The sequence below is a fragment of the Lonchura striata genome, chromosome 6, assembly GCF_046129695.1.
Source record: "Lonchura striata isolate bLonStr1 chromosome 6, bLonStr1.mat, whole genome shotgun sequence".
In the NCBI taxonomy this organism is placed as follows: Eukaryota; Metazoa; Chordata; class Aves; order Passeriformes; family Estrildidae; genus Lonchura; species Lonchura striata.
In genome coordinates this window covers 36,110,946-36,129,037 of record NC_134608.1, presented here as the reverse complement: position 1 = coordinate 36,129,037, position 18,092 = coordinate 36,110,946, and the positions used below count along the sequence as shown (strand labels likewise).

The window sequence follows — 18,092 nt, the reverse complement described above, 5'->3', positions numbered from 1 at the left end:
TGTGCTCCGCTTTTTGTTCAGAGAAGAGTTACATGCACAGAGGAGACTCTACCTGAAAAAGCCAACCCAGAACTGCAAGGATCAGCAGCTTGTTCAGGAAACTCATCTCCTTGTCTTCAGAAAGGACCATTAACCTGCCATGCAGGAGAAGCAGCAAGAGAGAGTGTCAGTTTTCAGCAGCTCAATTTTCATTAAGGAAAACATTCCCAAACCATTCACTTAGCAATTACACTATCTATATACTATGAACAAATTCCTTACATGTCTACCTAAAGAGAGAGTAAGTTCTACTTTTTTGTATGCACCTGCATAACATACTGTATTAAGTTTACACTAGACAAGTAATTCTCTAGAATGTGCTTCAAATTTTCCTCATGTATATAGGAAAGAAAACTAGAAAATTATTTAGGCATTGGAAACCTTATAGATTTAAGGTCAAAATTCAAGCTGCAGCTTGAAGGTCAATCACAGCTGCAGTGTAGAGTGATCATGTGTGATTTAAAGATTTTGTTTACTTAATAAAAAACACTCATCTGAATCAATTATTAATCCCCAAGGTTAGGCTGTGTCCTCTTTGTAGCTTTATGTAAGATAAAAAGCATGCATGATTTGCACCACAAAAAACAAACAAAAAAAAATTTAAAAATCTAATATTCACTGAAAAATCCTTTACAGATATAGTTTCCCAGGCTCTTACCTGTATACCTGCAGCAAGAGACTAAACACTTTCCTGTAATAATCAAGGAAAGGAGCAATATGATCCACAAGGGAAAGGTACTCCACAATCCAAGGAATAGTGAGGATAGAACGTTGATCCCGGATAGATTGTCTCAGAAGCTTTAATATATCCAGTACAGGCAGGGTCTTAAAGAACAAGAGAAGTTGAACCAGCAGCTTGAAGTTATCTTTTTCTACTTATAGAAAAAATTTTATCTATAGCTTGACTTTTCTTTCTAGGATTTCATCTTCTGTATTGGTGACATCTGGCTAATGAAAACACTTCTTTGCACATGACTAGAGGTAAAAACCAAACTATGACTACAACCAAAGGTGCCACTGGGACTTTCAAAAGCAAGGTTAAAAGCCTGATTATGTACAAAGTGGAATCGAAGTCTATTGCGTCCATTCAGTGACACACTGCTGGGAGATCGGTACAAAACTAACACAACCAGTCCTGGTAGCTGGATTTTACTCTATAAATACAAGCTGTCTTAGCTAGGTGAAAGTTTTGATATGACAGACCTAGATTATCAGAAATAACAGAAGTCTGAGTACCTTAGCATTGCTCCCTCTTTTCGAGGTTACACAAATTGTTTTTTTCTTTGTTCCCAACCCCAGAATATGCAGCAGGAACACAGGGCCATACAACATCATCCCAGAAACCACTGGCTCACTTTGACAGTGCATTACTACCCACAATCCCCCCTGGGCTAGAAAAAGTGCCTGTCCAGCAAAAGGCAGTGCTGGCTTTCTTACTTGGTTTCTCAGCGCCAGCGCGGAATCTTGCAAGTCTCTGGTTGGCTGCTCCGCAGTGCGATAGGGCAGGAAAACAAGGAACCCCAGGAACTTGGCGAGGAGTCGGAGACTCAACAGGGCCACGGCGAAACGCTTCTTTTCATCCTAAAATGAAGAGAAGTGAGCTGAAGCAATGCTAGCCTACACTGGCAAAGCAAATGTCTATGCTAAACTTCCACTCCCTTCATGTAAGAGGACACGTAGTTTCATCACTGCTTTTAATAAAGCTAAGTTTCCAAAATACTTATTTATCAATAAGTATTGGATCAAGTATTTTAAATTGCTTCTGTCTCCATTGCTTCGCTTCTCCACAAGAAGGAATTATTCAAGAGCTTTCTAAAACAAGCAGCTGCTCAATCATATCTTTGTGTTAAGAACTTTGGAGTCAATGAGCGGCAGAGCTGATCTCACATTGCCTCCTTTATAGCACTACCATTCTGCAAGTCTCCATCAACCTCTGGCTGCTACTTTGGTAATAGACTGTAAGCTGTGACACCTCGGATATGCAGACTTGAGTGAAGAAACACCTGTACATCTATGAACAGGGATGACTACAAATTAAATGTAACTAAAATCTTTCTATGTGGAAAAGTAACAAGGACTTTATTGCAATGGGGTGCCACAACTGGACGTGGTTATTTAATTGATCTAATACAAGTTATAACAACCTAAAGAGGAGGCTTTCACAACTACTGTACACTCATGACAGTTTTATGAAGCACCCTGAAGCATGCAAGTAAGTGGCAAGGAATTCAGACAAATAAACAAATTGCAGAGTTATGATAAAAATGAATAAGCTTTTGTCCTGTAAAAAACATGGTGGAAGCTCAAAGCAATTCACAATCAAGCCAGTAATTGTTTGACTACTGGAACAGCTCAGAGAAATTTCTGGCAGATGTGTTTGCACAAAGCAAGCCTACCTGTTCTTCCATATCTGCTTCCCCATCACCATGCTCGTGCTCCACCAGAGTAAGACCATTCAGTTCAAGTATCTTCAGGCACAGACTATCCATCAGGTGCTGATTGAACTGGTAACTTCAGCAAAAGATGATGATGAGTCAGACTGGGCTGAAAACAGCAGTTAAACCTCAACTAATACACTGCAGAATTTTAAGCTTGTTTCACGAGTTGTAACAAGCATCAGCAGACATACAACATAACACACTGACAGACAAGAAAGCAAGAGAGAAGACTTAGGACTGGCTGACCACCTTCATTTCCATTCTTCTTTTGTACTTTTTCAGAGATGCTATGTAACAAGTCTCAGCATAAGGATAATAAAATTGATCTGCCAAAGGAGGAATCTATAAAATAACTAAATTTAAGATTAAAATCTCATATAAATTACAGTTCCCCCATGCTGTGAATGTTGAAAAACTTATTAAGCAAATCCATGAACCTGGCTTCGTCCTGTACACCTTGGCTTCATGGACTATCACACAAGAAGCATTTGTCCAGTCCAGTGTCCTTGCTAGGTAGCACTGCATGCCTTGGCACTGGAAAATGCTGACAGCTCCAAAAAAATATTATGGGTTTATAGAAGAAAAATCATTACCATATAGTCTAGTAGTAGTCCCAAACTTTCTGGATAACTCCCTGCTGCAAGAGAAACATGCTGGTGCTTCCATTGCCCACTCATTTCAGAGGGAATAGCAAGCCCAGGCCTCTCACCTTCCAGCACTGAGGATGAAGTCCTTGAAGAATTGTTGGCACCCTGGGAATGAAGGGGGTGGACAAGGCCCTCTGATGCTCTGAGGAACAACAAATCTTTCCTGCAGCCTCTTCAGACGGCTCAGATTATCAGAGCCCAGCATATTGAGGACATCCTGGTCTGGGGTGTCTCCCCAGCTTGCACAACCACCAATAGGACCTTTGCACATCTTTAGGAGACAGAAAGAGTAGCGAGATGAAATATTTGTTACAAGACATCATTTCACTTAATCTCTCCCCCAGCATATTACCTCTTCCTCACAAGACTGTTTTTTGAGTAATCCATGCATGGTCTTTATAGTGCCCAGGAACATACAGAACAACTCTTCCCCATGGCAAAACATGCTACCCACCTTGGCCATACACAGCCTAGAGGTCTTGTGAGATGGAATTCCAATCCCACACATCTAACTAGGGCATATCTAGCAGGCTACATGTGGATGTGTGGAGAGCATACCTATCACTCTCATGATCTTCATGAACCACTCAGTAGGATCTTTAGCTCAGTCTCCAAGGCCCATGATGCTGCACTACATATTCCCAGAGCAGGTGTTCCTGAATTTCCATAGAGTTAAATAAAATTTAAAAATTAATGCCCCACTGCCTCAAACACACAGATACAACTGAAGACTCAAAGAATTACAGAACTGAAGAACTGTTAAGAAGGGGCCTCTTAGATCATCTAAACTAACCCTCTTGGTTCAGTCAGAGTCAGTCTCCTGACCTGTCAGTGAACACTACTGAGAAAAATCTTACTCCCTCTTATTCATTCCTTCCCAGCAGGTATTTGTAACAGTGCTAAGACAACCTGGAGCCTTCTCTTCTCCATGCTGAATACTCCCAGGTCTCAGCATTTTTTCCTCATACAAAAAATATTTGGTGCCTTAATCATTTACATAGCCCTGAGCTGGACTTGCTCTAGTAAATCTGTACCTTTCTTTCCTTGTGCTGGTGAGCCCAAGACTGGACACAGCACTCCAGACATAACTTAGCAAATACTCAGCAACAGGAAAAGTTGACTGCATATCCCTACATCTAAGTCATGATAGTTTTAATGAGAGAGATCATAACAAAAAGAAGTAACATTTAAGAATGTCTACCAAGTGAGCAAGTACTAGGTCAATTTATTCCAAACAAACTATCCTCACCTCCCCAAAGTAACATCTTGCTACACTTCTCTACTTTTAAATTATCAGGCCTTGACACAAGTCCTCACTCTCAGTTCATTTCTGTGAGAGTATCATAATACACGCAACATTCTGCAAATCACTTTCCAGTCAGTCACATTGGATCCATTGAAGAGACCTCTGCAAATCACTTTCCAGACAGACACATTGGATCCATTAAAGACACCAGTTTAGATCAGTTTAGATCTTTGGTTACCCTTGTGAAATCCTGCAGTCTGCATTAAGAAGCCACAGATACAAAGGAGATATACAGCACCTATGACTAATTACATCCTATTGATGAAACAAAGTTAATCTTACTTCTTTCCCACCATTTCTATGAACACACCCATACAATCAGACAGGCCATTGATGCAAACTCAGACATGATGCTAGAAGAATTCACAACATTCCAACAGCTCACAACTTCTGGCAATGTGTGTGAGCTAACACTCAAGCTGAGGTTCTGTGGCTGTTCTGCTCTCCAAAAGGAGCCCATCAATAAGTTGCACATCTACAGAGAATACAGTGAATTTTCCTCATTTGTTCACTTACAAAGAAGTCAGATGATGCTTGAAATTGGCCAAACCTCACCCCGCCAAATTACAACAGCAATACTGTACCAAAGCCAGCCTGCCGAGTCTTACACAGAAGAACCAGAGATTTTTTTGCACTGATGCTGCTATCAAACATAACTGGGAACCTCTGCACTTTGAAAATGTCAAAATACAACCCTAAAATTTCCATAAGCTGTAGCTGTACTAAAATTAGAAGGTCAAAGTAAATAGCCATGAAGAATGAATGCTTACAACTCAAAATGTTCTCAGTGTGCCTTATTCCTGATTTAAAGAGACTTCACTGGTAATTTATCACTGATTATTTCTAAAGAAGGAAATAAATTCCCATCCTGAAAACTTGACTCTCCCCAAAAAAGTTTCAATAGGAAAATCTCAAAGAAGCTTACAAAACATGACTTGTTTTCTGAGGCCAAGGAAAGATAAAATCTGCTTTGATGTATACAGTCGTTAAACAACCCATGACATTTACCTGGATAAGCTGTTTCTGAAAGAGCCTGGCAAAATGGCTGTGGTTGCAGGTTGCAGATAGGTGAGCCATCATGGCCCTGTGAAGGAAATAATTATCAAATTCTGATTGGAACTTTGCAGTACAAAAAGCAGTGTTCTAACCTCAAACTATACCAAAAGCCTAAAAGACCTATTTTTAAAAAAGCAATCTCCAAAGGCTATTGAAAAAAAGTAATACTTTTATAACCCAGTTTCCCAAGCACTGAGCCCCACATGCTGCTAACATGGAAACAAAAATTTTCCCTGAGCACCTGCAGAGCAAACACAGCTCTGGAGATAAAAAGAATTTTTTCCTTTCCTTCAATAATGTTGTTATTTAGAAAAAAGAATAAACTCATTCAGCTCCCACTCTTCCCTGCACAGAACAGTAAGTCAAGAGTTCACACATAAGAAATTAAGGAAACAGCAACAGTGCCCCAAAATTTCTCAGTTTAAGCCTCAGCCTTGTTTTGCTCTTGTGGTGAAATGCCACCTAGATATATATGTTACTTAAGTAGGCTGGTGGTTGAGACTAACACAGAAACACAAGGCAACTGCTTTCAATGCTACAATAGTTTCTTTATATATACTGCATTTTGATAAAGCAATAAATGAATAAAACAGTATGCTTTCCATAGAAAGAGACAAAGATGTCTTGTTTTCAGAGCCAATGCACTAGACCTCCTCAAATAATTAGAGGAGTGAACAGCTTCTGAACATATAACACTTCTCCTCACTTAAGAGGAGCCAGACATGGAAAACACGACATGCACGCAGAAGTGTATACAACAACAATGTTCAAACAACAATACACTGGTTTTGAGAGTAGCTCTTTCTGTGATTATGAAAGGGAAAGATCAACATCAGGACTGATCAAATTACACCCCTGCCACTTATGGCTTCTTTCTTTAACGTAACGGTTGAAACTTTTAAATTCAGAAGTAAGTGTACATGGAAAGCCTCTTCCAAGCAGCACACAACATCCTAGAGAGTAGTGCAGAAGACCTGGGAGGACATGGAACTAAGGATGCCAAGTGTAGCATGATTCCCCAGCAATTCAGCAACATTAAAGAGCTAGCTGAAGTTGCTTAAGACTCATACCTGATCTTGTTGCCCAGAACTCTTTCAAAGTCCCAGCCAGTTTTCTCATTGTTATCCTCCCATTCACGCAGAAGTTCATAAAATATATCCCTGCAAATCATGATATTTAAGGGAATGAATTCCCACTCTTCAAAATTTAAACAACCAAGCATTAATTGCTCCAAAGCTTCCCAGCAAGAATCTACCTCAGTAAACTCCAGCCTCCAAGCATTCAGATACCTTTGAAAAACTCATAAATGTTAGCAGTACTTCAGTGAGTTTCCATTTTCCATATCTTTGACAGCAAGTGCTTAAGCTTGTTATGCCCAATCTATGATGGAATGACCAAAACAGCCATTACCAGACAGACATAGTGAAGACAGAGAGGCAGGAAAGAATAAGCCACATGAAGTAATACCTATGAGAAAAAGAAAAGGACCAAGACAACTTGTCATTCTGCCCTCACCCTGTTGCTGCAAGCATGGAGGGAGACAGCAGGAAGAATAAAAGCATACCAGATATATATGCAGAAGCAATCCAGTAGGGTGACACACTGTACTGGCATTATCAGAAGTCTCAATAACTCCTGAAGAATTAGGCTGTTCTTCTCTAAAGACATTAACCATTTAGTTCCTGCAGTCAATACGGACAAAGACTTTTTTCATTTAATTAGAGCAAAAATTTCAAGATTTTTTTCTACAGCATGTAGTATACATGAGACATTATTAATATCTTTTAGTCACAATCATGCAAAGGTTACACCCTTGAGCATCCAGGAATAGTAAATGAAACTTACCTTTGTTTCTTAAATATGTGAAATGCTCTGTCACTGGGAAAGTTAGAGCGATTATCAGTTTCTGGCTGAAAAGAAACAGACTGTACAGAGCATGGCAGCAGGAGAGACACCTGTTAAAATATAACGGCAGCCATTAAGCTAATGGAAGTCTCTAAACAATCTGAGACCAAAAAAAAAAGCAGGGAAAAGGCATGGTGAGGAAACAAGTATCACCAGCTGAGTTGTTCAGACAACTGAGTTGTTCAGACACGCTACTTCCCAGTTGCAAACTACTAGCAAACACCAATAGTTGTACAACGTACATCAGGCTACAGGCACAGAATCACTCAACATTAAAAGAGAAAGTATCTGATCCCCTTAAATCTCTGCTGACCAGATTGCAACCAGTATTCATACAGTGTGGAAAGACTCACAAACAATTGAAGTATACCTTCAATATAGGGCTTGAGAAAATTCAGGATCCTAGCTGGTAATTTCTGTTACCTTACTCTTTCTCCTTACTATTCTTCAAGTAACAAGACTTTTATTTACAACTTTAACACTCAGCTACTGGTAAGTCCCAATCTCAGTACCCTGTCCTTTCTTTGCCAAGAGTAATTTCCATTTTTAAAAGATAGATGAAATGAGATACAAAATACATTTCTACCATCCAATTCCTACCAATCAAACTGGTTCCCTAACCCAGACAATCACACGAGGGAACCATTTTCCCAGTCTGGATTGTCTCCTGTGAAATGTTGTTTGCATAAAAAGAGTCCATATCTATGAAAGAAATCCAAATCGTTGAAACTACCTTCTAATATTGCACCTAATTAATCACTCTCCTGGGATCCATGTTTATTAGGTGAGAATTTCAAAAGCAAAACTTGACCCTATCGAAGTCTCTGGCTGAGGTCAAGGCCCAGAGCACAATGTAAGGCTAGCCAGCAGTGATTCACAGCTAACAATCACTGGACCCAGCAACTCCATCACCCACTGACAAGGAAAAAAACTAGCTTTCATACAGTCTCTAAAGACAACACAAGAAGATGAAACAGAAAGAATGAGATTTAACATCAAAGCTATTGCAAATACAAGAACAACACAAAGGCTTGAAGCAATGTCACTTGGGGTCTGCCAATTTTTACCTTAGCTGTGCTGCTTTCATAAGCCTGCCTGAGTCTCCTGTGCAAGGTGGGAGAAAACAATGCAATCCGCTCATTTTCAGCCAAAAGCTTCAGCATCCCCTTTTCTAAATGGGAAATAATTCTGCCAAGATAATGAGGATAAAGCTCAGACAGACATAAACAATAGTTGAGCAGTTCTAAAGAAATGCTTATGTTGACATTTTATGATGCTGCCAAGTAAAGAGTTCTAAACGACATGTACCCAGCAGAAAATCCTACTGGTATCTGTATTTATTATCATTCTCATTTCAAGACTTGCCCATTATTGCACAATTACAACAAAGTTCAGTGGGCACATCAATGCAAGAAAACCCACAGACATCCAAATCCAGGTCAAGTTGTATTTTTTGAAGAAAAATTAACAACTCTGTGCCTGTAACTGGTAAAGTTCTACAGCACAAGCACACTTGCTTAATCCCACACACAACTGCAGACACAAGCAGATGAAAAAATAATTCAACTCACTCATATTGATAATCCAAGACTCGAACAGCAAAATAAACACAATTGTGCACACTTTCAAAATGCTGTCTCCCTGATGCCTCTAAAGGGAAAAAAGAAACATCAGACAACAGTACCTTTTACCATTTATAAACTAAAGGACCAACAATTAGCTTTTAAGCAAAGTAGGAAATTACATATCCAAAAATAATCTTCCAGACCCCTACTCAATTTTCAGAAGTTCCCATTCCCTATCCTTCCTATACTAAAGGCAATTGAATTGTTTAATGCTGTATGGAAAAGAAAAGACTCTTTCTCAATGTTCTGAATAACAGTAAGCATATACAGGGCAAGAAAAGTAGAACAACTACAAACAATCATAAAATGGTGTTCCCAAACTGAAGTTTTCATGTTCCTAATCTCAGCCCTAAGAATCAAAGAGTAGCAAAACAAAGGTAATCAAACTGAGGCATGTGGGGTGGAGGAGGGTGTGGTGGGTCTCATCCTAAAGCCGCTCTTTGGGTTGTACTATCCATATCAAAGTGCTAATTGCATCAAGCTTAAGGCTGAATTTGCAAAAAAAATCAATGCAATGGTATGGCTGGGTCCTGTGCACTCAGAGCCAAACCTAAAGCTTAATAAACACACAGCAGGTCAACAGCACATTTGAGTTGCAGGATCAATGGAGAAGCAACTCAAGCACACCTGTCCTCTAAAAGAGAGTGTTAGGAAGCAGGTACAGCAACTCTTGCACAATAGCCAAAAACTAGATTCAAACAGTAACTAGCAACCCCACTCTATCATACTGTGGCACCACTTCCCATACATGTATGACTTTTTTTGTTAGCATCTCAGATGAGTCCCACATTTTTATGTAATTTAAGAATATGTAATTATGTAATTTAACTGTCCAAGCTACTCTACAACACTTTTTCATGCTATGGAAGCAAGATTCCTTCCCTTCATTACTACTGCTTACCTCTATTTATTTCACTGATTTCAGGGTCACTATCCCCATCTTCTGCAGTAGAAGTGCCTTTAGATGTCAACAGTTGCAGAACGAAAAACAGTTCCAGAAAAATATTTGGTACCAGGTTTTCTGGGAGAGAGTTATTGAAATGTTAAAGGTGGATTACTCAATACTGTCCTGCTTTAATACACAAAGATAAAAGGACAGACTCCTATTCTCTGGTAATCAGCAAAGAATTCTATCCCCACAATATGATACTATGATACAGCATAGATCAGCATGTGAAAGACATGTTAAGGAATAGCCTGGTTTCAGATGGGACATACAACTTCAGTTTACTGCAGCTCAGAGTACTGCATCAAGCTCACCTCCTTCCCTAAACTTCTACCAAGTATTCATTTATTTTAATAACTGTATTGGCTTACTTTATTTTCCCAGATGTCATTTGTTTGTACACTATAACTATCCCACAGCTTCCACAACACACACACAAGTTCAAAGCTCAAAGAAAGGTCAGTCTCACATCTTCTGTTGTCCTCACCTGCTATACACGATGAATAGAGCTGTGCCAGACACTCCAACTGTTTCTTGCAGGAAACCTTAGCAGGATTTGCACAGGTCACCAAATGGCTTTCAGCAGGAAGGCTGGCACTGCGAGTGTAGCTAGGCTTAGTTGGAGTACAAGGATCAAAAGACATCCCTGCAGGAGTAGATGCCTGGTGCAGCAGTTTGCATCTGAAATTCAAGAGCAGCAACATAACCATGTGACTGAGGATGATTTACAGCAGCCATGCAACCAGAAGAGGTCTTTCTCTTCCAGTGTAGCATGAAGGAAATCCTGCAATAACTAAACCATATCATTTACAATGTCTAAAGCAGCTTTTAGCATGATACCAATTTACAGAGAACAGATCTTGGGGTTCGCAAGCAAAAGACTAAAGAATTCCATTCAAATTCCAACTCTGTTATAGTGTAGTTTTGACCAAATTAACCAACTAACACATGTTATTGCTTCTCTCATCTGAACTGGTACTTGTAAAGGACCGGGCATCTGCTAGAGACCAGGTCCTAAAAATCATCTTTGCATGTACAGTTTCTGACAGATAGACATTTTAAAACATCTATGAAAATAAGGTTCACACACATCTCTTTGGTCCAGATGTAAAGTAATGACACTCTGAGAAGACCCAATACTGCTTAAGTGGAAAGGTAATGCAACAGCTGATGAAATCCCATACCGGCAAGTTAAACAACAGAAGAAACTACTTTGACTGCTGGATTCTAAATCAACAATGATCACTCAGTTAAATATACAGACATTGTACAAAACTGTATCTAGAGAGGTCATCCAAAATGTAACACCAGAGTAGCATACATAAGACACATAAGAAACAGGACACAAGGAGTAACAGCAATATCAAATGATTGCCAAAGATTCCAATGGAATATTTACACTTGGAACATCACACTACCTCTTGCCACACTGTCTCAAAAGTGAAAGATTTAAGTCACTTTAAGGACTCTGGAAAGTCAAAAACATCTTTACCTGCAGCAAAGAACATTTTCTATTGGCCTATTTCTAGCAGAACTGATGTGATGAAGAACAGCTGGTCCCAAAATGGAAGTAGAAAGATTACCAACAGCTTCTTTGCAATGAAATAATCAACCAACTGAAAAAAATTGAGTCCTAGATAGAACTGAAGAAAATTATTCATTAAGTACTTTGTGATCTCACCCAAGAGATGAGCCCACCATTAAGTACTTTGTGACCTTACCCAAGGCAAGGTTCCAATAACGCAGTGAGACCGAGCTTCACATCTTCCCCAGTGCTGTTATCTACCTCAGGATGAAATTCATCTTTTGCCCTTGGTCAAAGGGACCCAGTTGGCTGAAGGCTGCCTTACTTCTGTACTTCACCAAAGCTGAGGACACAGCAACAACTCCCGGCTTTCATGTATGATGGGTCAGATGAGAATATCACTTCATGGGCAAGATCCAGCCAATCACATACTGCTATTTCACTGACTTCAGTTAATACACATTATTGGGACACTTCAGGTAGAATTCAGACTAGAATAGGTGCTATTACTTAAGTGCAGAGTGGCAGGTTTGAATCCTGAGGAGTTCTACTGTAGGTTCAGTACAAGCAGTAATTCATTAGACTCAATGTGTCTCAGCCAGCTCCGGTCCCACTGAAGTGAAATGCAAAACTTAACAGGAAAAGAATTACACTTATGTGTCCTGAGGAGTTTCCCCAAGGAAAAAACCTACAAAGAACAGTAGCAGTTCTGTCAGCAATTATAAACAATAGTGCAAACTACTGCACTTTGTTATTTCCTAAGTATCAATCTTCATAGACTAACAGTGATACCATTTTACAAGCACTGAAAGTCACACAGTAATCAAGCAGAGACAGTATTAGAAGCTAGAATTCAGCTCATCTGACAGCAATTTTCAACAGGTAACTGCAGTAGTAATCTTTAAAACAGACTCTCAAGTGCCCATATTCTGCTTTCTCTGACTGCAAGCTTCTGTTAGTCTACCTACCTTTCAAGAGCATTAACACTTTCCACACATTTGCATAACTAACTCATTTTCTCCAAACCAATGTGTCTTGGTGCAATGTTCAAATACAGTGTAATTACACCCAATTGCTTTGCCTGTGCAATTCAAGGAAAGATGCACAGGAGATAGCCACACATTCATTTCCATGAAGAGAAAATCTCATAAAAGCAGTGAGGACTGACTACACTTTTGAAGTGAGGGTCATTGCTCCAAAGTCAGCACACCTCTAAAATGACAAACATGAGCTATGTGCATTAATATCCTAGTCTGATAACACAGACACACTTGGCTTTAGGCAAATTATAGTTTAAGGTCATCAATATCTGGTTTGGATAGTCTTCCGTCATTTTTCACTTTGTCCTGGCCATTCTCCCTCCTGGCTACTGAAAAATTAACCCTGTCCTATCTAGAACCAGGACACAAGGGAATTAAGAATAAGCCCCCTGCTCAGAATGTACCGTTCTTTCTTCAGCATCTCCCTCTCCTCTTGAAGGCTGTTGCTTATCACAGATGAGAGGTTTCCTTCCTGGACAGCAGTAAAGGCCTCAAGGCTTGAGGCTGGAGACCGGCTGACAGGTGTAGAAGTGAAACAGGTCTTTGGTTTCGAGAGGGGCCGCTCAGCACTCACAGGAGTTGGGTTGATTCGCCTTGATGGTTTGCTTTTGCTGAAAAGAAGAGAAGCAATTCCACTGAAATCAAGCTGAACAACAACAAAAAGTTTTTGTCTCAAGACAGATGTGCAATCAACTCTTCCAGAGGAATCTAATGCTAAAACAAAATGGATGTCGAGTTGGGACATTAGATTTCTAAACTGTACCTATAGTTATCCATTTTATTCTATCACTGAAAACAAAAGTCATGGAGCTATACACTGCTACAAACAACCGGCTGAACCTGCAGCAAAAATAATTATCAAATAGCAAGCCATCTAACAGGTACCACAGTGCCACACAACCCTTCCAAATGCTTCTAATTTGCAGGATAGGATATACCCCATTTTAGCAAGAAACTGCTGGTGGATTAATTTCTAACATGATCAGGAGGAAAAAAAAAAACCAAAACCAAAATCAATCAAGTTTCCATTGTCTAGCAGTGAGAGTCCAGGTACTCAAGTTACATTAGGCCGTTTTAAGTTCAGGGAAACCCATGCTTCCTGCATAAAATACTTGGATTTGTCCTTCAGGAAAAGGCTTCATAAAGTAGCAAAAAAACACTAAAAAAAAATGGAAATGGATACAGAAACATAAAGCACTACAGAAATGCTGGTTGCTACATATTAACTGCTAAGGTAATATGCTGTAACATTGATTTCCAATGACTTGTGATCTCTCTCCTCCTTCTTTTTCCTAGTTGAGCATTAATGCAATTGAGGAAGAGAGACTTGCTGTTTGTGCTAGAAACACACCTTATCTCCCTTGGCCAAAGCACCATCTAGAGCATGACCCTGACCCTGCATTTGGATTTGCTGTACAGACTCACACATTTTATAATTTTTAGCTAGAATTTTGCATGTCCAGCCAGAAAGTCCCACATTCAGAGACCAGTGACTGATACACTGAGCAAACAGGCTGACACAAAGGCTTTCTATTTGGTAATGGGGATTTTAAAGAATGCACAGACAAATATTAAAGGATTGAAGCAACCACAACACAAACAGCTGCCCCAAAGCTTAGCTGAAGTCACCAAGGAGACCAGGGCTTGCTGCAGACCAAGAACACTGCCTGCTATTCTGTCCACAATTACACAGCACAAATGAAGCTGCACACTAACATCTGCTACCAGAAACCACAGAAGATCAATCCAAAAGCTTTTTTGCTAGCATCAGTGAAGCTGAAGAGCCTTCCAGGACAGCTCTTCCTTACTGACTGATATTCTGTTAAATGAGAAACATGAAGAGCCAAGCTAACGCTGACTCATTAGAACATGCAAGGACAAAGATGTGCTCAGCTTTGTATCAGCTGGGCTGTGCACTGGCAAGCTGCAGGCAGCACCACAAGCAAGAGGCAAAAGAGGTGTCTTGGGTGAGTCCATGGAAAGGAAACCTGACTCTCTGTCACGGCAATATTCCCCTCCCCATATGGTGACCAGAACAAAGCAGCTCTGACCATGTTTCCCAGAAGCCAGGAATTGTGTATTACAGCCTCTTCTGCATCTGGACACCCACAACAGCTGCTCAAGAAGCTGCAACCCACAGCTATCCCAGTGACACAGCGAGGCAGACTCGCTCTTACTTTGTCCAGCCAGACGCAGCACCCATGGGTGGAAACTCCTCCAAGTTGTTAAGGTTTAGCTGGCTGGGTGGGGATCTGGCAGAAACAAGAGGCACTTCACTCCGCTTCCTTCTCCCTCCACTCCATGATCCACTGTCACTCTTTCCATCCTCCTCCTCAGCGAGGGAACGCCCCAGATCACGAGCTACCTGCCGGCCGGAGGCACCGACCGAGCTGCTGCCCTTCCTGCGGCCTCGCCTCCCGGGCAGGGCTTCAGGCGTGGCCGTGAGGAAGCTCCCCAGGCTGGCCTTCTGAGAGGAGCGCTTCTCACCGTGGTGGAGCACAGGGCTGTGCCCAAAGCTCGGGCTGCTGCTGGAGACCACGCTGGGGAAATCGCTGTAAGGGCTAGACAGGTTCGACCCAGAAAAGGAAGAGGAACTGCTGGATGCTGCGGCAGGAGAAAAGCTGGTATCTGTGGTGCAGGTGGTCACTGAAGTCCTTTGAGAAAAGAGCTGCACTCGGCTGCTGGTTGCATGGCCTGCCCTCCTTTCTGATCCTGTCCTTTGGCTCCCATGGGCCTTGGAATTAGGAGTTTTAGCAGGAGTAGGGGGTCCATTAGTCAGGATCTGGCTGGTCTGCTCCCTTAAAAAATTTAGCAGAAAAGGCACAAAATCTTTCTGAAGCAAGCTAAGAGACACCAGTTTGTCATGGATGTGGTTCTCCTACAAGAGAAGCAGACAAAAAATTAATACAAAGATGCTACCTGATTCTTTCTGTCCAAGCACCTAGACATATTTAAGTAGTAATTATGGGATTTCAAAACACAATAAAAATCAACATGACTTGCCAAAGTAAGTCACTGAAATTCAAGCAACCACAGTGCTGTTCACAGACCTGAAAATCAGCCTACACACAAGCCATTTTGACTCAAATTTTCAGATGGAGTAATTCACTTTGGTCTCTGACTGAAAAATAGGGGAACTGTTCCATGGAAACGTCAATAATACTCACGGAAGCTATGGCCAGGAAGGACTTGGAGCAATTGACACCTCTAAGTTCAACATTTTGAAAACATCAATACTGAAAGCATCTAATTCTAACAGAAAAATCTACAATCTGCAAGGTCTCAGTGCCCTATTTTCTGTGAATGCCGCCTGCTCCCACAGAGGGGTGCTAGAACAATGGAAGAAGCACTTGGAGTCCTGCAGCGCCAAATACAAGACCAAAGCTCCTCTTCCATTTCAATTAAATAATTGTGCTCAAGACCTCACAGAGGTCTAAACAGAGACTCTTCAACTTTAAGGTGCATTAAGTTTATTTTACTTGAGAAACTTAAACAAAAACCCCACCACTGACTCAACACATTTGATATGTAAACAGGTGGTGGTGATCTTGTAAGGGTAAACCTAACAAAAACAACTTCATGCTACATGTGTAGTTTAAATTTTTGTACCCTAGACAGAATTATTTTGTTCCTAACACTGCACCAGGTTTCTGTTTCCTCTCAATGGGATTCAGCAACATTTGCAACAACAGAAGTTCTCAAAGGCAGCAACTTTTTCCTTACTAATACTGAAAGCATTGCATACATACTCCAGTAAAGTTATATTCACAACTCTAACTAGTCAAGAAAGCAAATGCTGTTTCTGAAGATGGTTTCTGCATGAAAGAAGCAAAAACATGCCTGTAACTGGACTCATACAGTCTTCAACACCTACACTAAAATTCATATTTGAAAACATGAGACCAATTCAGCTCCTTGGAGAAGTGTGAAATTCTGACACAGCCCAGATAACAAGCCAAGCAGCCAACAAGCAGTGAAAAAGCACAGGTCACAATACAACCCCCATGAGGTGTCAGACGACCATCTCCAGCCCAAAACTGCAATGAGAGCTTGAGCAAGACATAGCCTAGCATTCCTTCCCCTGGAATTAGCATAGGAGCACAAAGATGATTGCAGTCTATGCTATGCATAAGGTTGGGTAGTTTCTCCAAGTTTTCAGTTCACAACCTATTTTCACTCATCTTTCTCTGTCCAAGTTAACTGAGCTTTGGTTCTTCCATAACTGGATAACAACAACCTGCTCCCAGCTGCAAACCTCCCACTTGCTTTCTCATGCTGAAGCAACTGCACTGCTCCCAACAGTAAAAGGCAGCAAGAAATTCCCTTGCAAGGGCAAACTTTTTTAACTCCACACCCCTCACCCACACAATGAGCTGCCAGGATCTCAAACTTCATAATGTCCACAGGTCTGCTTCTGCAAGTCACAGCTGAAGAAATACCACACAACATAAAAGTGCTGGTCCATTCTTCCCACACGTTTAGGATGACAGTAATACTCAACTAACACATGGGGGTGACACTAGTGAGTTTTGATTTTAATACTAGATAACACTATTCAAGGGGCTCACGTAGAAAATGCTCTAAATGCCAATTGTTTCTGTGTTATTCTCCATGTGAAACTTAAGCACTCCTAGCGTTTCTTACAGTTACAAATCGTTTTCTTTCCACAGGAACCCAAATCGTTAGTTACAAAACCCAGCCAACAAGCACCCTCTCCCAGCCCGCAAAGATCCTCCTGAAGCTCCAGGCGGGACGAGCGTCCAGCCGGGAGGCGCGCCGGCGCCTGCACAAAGCCATCACCGGGCGCTAACAGCCTCGTCCTCCTTTCACCGCTGCCTTCCCCTACGAAGGTGCGGGAAGCGTCACCCCTAGTGCCATCGCGTTCCTCGGGACACCAGCTGTGCTGTGCTGCGCTGCTCGCCCCTCGTCCCGCTGGGCTCTGCGCTGGCACACGGCAGCCCGGGCTCCGGGCGCTTCGCCACGGGCTCCGGGCGCTTCCCGCGCCCGCGGGGCCTCCCCGGAGCCGCCGCCCGCCAGAGACCGCCGGGCGCGGGGCGCGGAGCTCCGGCGGGCTCAGCCCCGCGCGTCCCAGCGGTTCCACACGCCCGCCGGGCCGCTCCCGGCGCAGCTCCCCGCCGGCGGCCTCGCCTTCCCGCCGCCGTGCCCGGAGCCCGCCCGCGCCGGGGGCGGTGCCGCCGCCGGTTCGACAGCAGCTCGGCCGCTGCTGCAGAACGGCGCCTGACGGGGCCCCGGGCTGACCCACGCGGGCTTCGCCCCTCACAGCAGCGCGGAGCGGAGACAAACTTTCCCGCACGGCCCCGGCCGCGGCAGCGGAGGGCGCCGGGGGAGCGGCGCGGCTGCGGGCCCGGCCCTGCCAGAGCCAGGGCGCCGCGGGCGGACGACCTAGCGCGTTACCTCAGCCGGGCGGCGGCCGGGACCGCGCCGGAGCCACCGCACCACGGCGCTGACCGGCACCTCTTCCTGCAGCAGCAGCTCCAAAACCGCCGCCATTCCCGGCCGCGCTCCCGCCGAGCACGCGCACAGCCCGCGCCGGGGGCGGGCCCG

General features: G+C 42.5%; 1 protein-coding gene across 1 annotated transcript in view; it reads right to left on the bottom strand.

Annotated features, from left to right (window-relative positions):
* Window positions 1–18,055, bottom strand: part of CDAN1 (codanin 1) — a 31,182-nt gene extending 13,127 nt beyond the window's left edge. Inside the window, exons 1-15 of the mRNA XM_021533520.2 lie at window positions 17,943–18,055; window positions 14,705–15,405; window positions 12,932–13,138; window positions 10,450–10,643; window positions 9,918–10,037; window positions 8,963–9,041; window positions 8,459–8,579; window positions 7,332–7,441; window positions 6,557–6,646; window positions 5,439–5,514; window positions 3,187–3,395; window positions 2,436–2,550; window positions 1,477–1,620; window positions 698–864; window positions 53–134 (exon numbers count right to left, since the gene is read on the bottom strand). Coding sequence (XP_021389195.2) covers window positions 53–134; window positions 698–864; window positions 1,477–1,620; window positions 2,436–2,550; window positions 3,187–3,395; window positions 5,439–5,514; window positions 6,557–6,646; window positions 7,332–7,441; window positions 8,459–8,579; window positions 8,963–9,041; window positions 9,918–10,037; window positions 10,450–10,643; window positions 12,932–13,138; window positions 14,705–15,405; window positions 17,943–18,038 — 2,511 coding nt within the window. The 5' untranslated portion in view covers window positions 18,039–18,055. The remainder of the gene's footprint in view (window positions 1–52; window positions 135–697; window positions 865–1,476; window positions 1,621–2,435; window positions 2,551–3,186; window positions 3,396–5,438; window positions 5,515–6,556; window positions 6,647–7,331; window positions 7,442–8,458; window positions 8,580–8,962; window positions 9,042–9,917; window positions 10,038–10,449; window positions 10,644–12,931; window positions 13,139–14,704; window positions 15,406–17,942) is intronic.
* Between the last annotated feature and the right edge of the window lie 37 nt (window positions 18,056–18,092).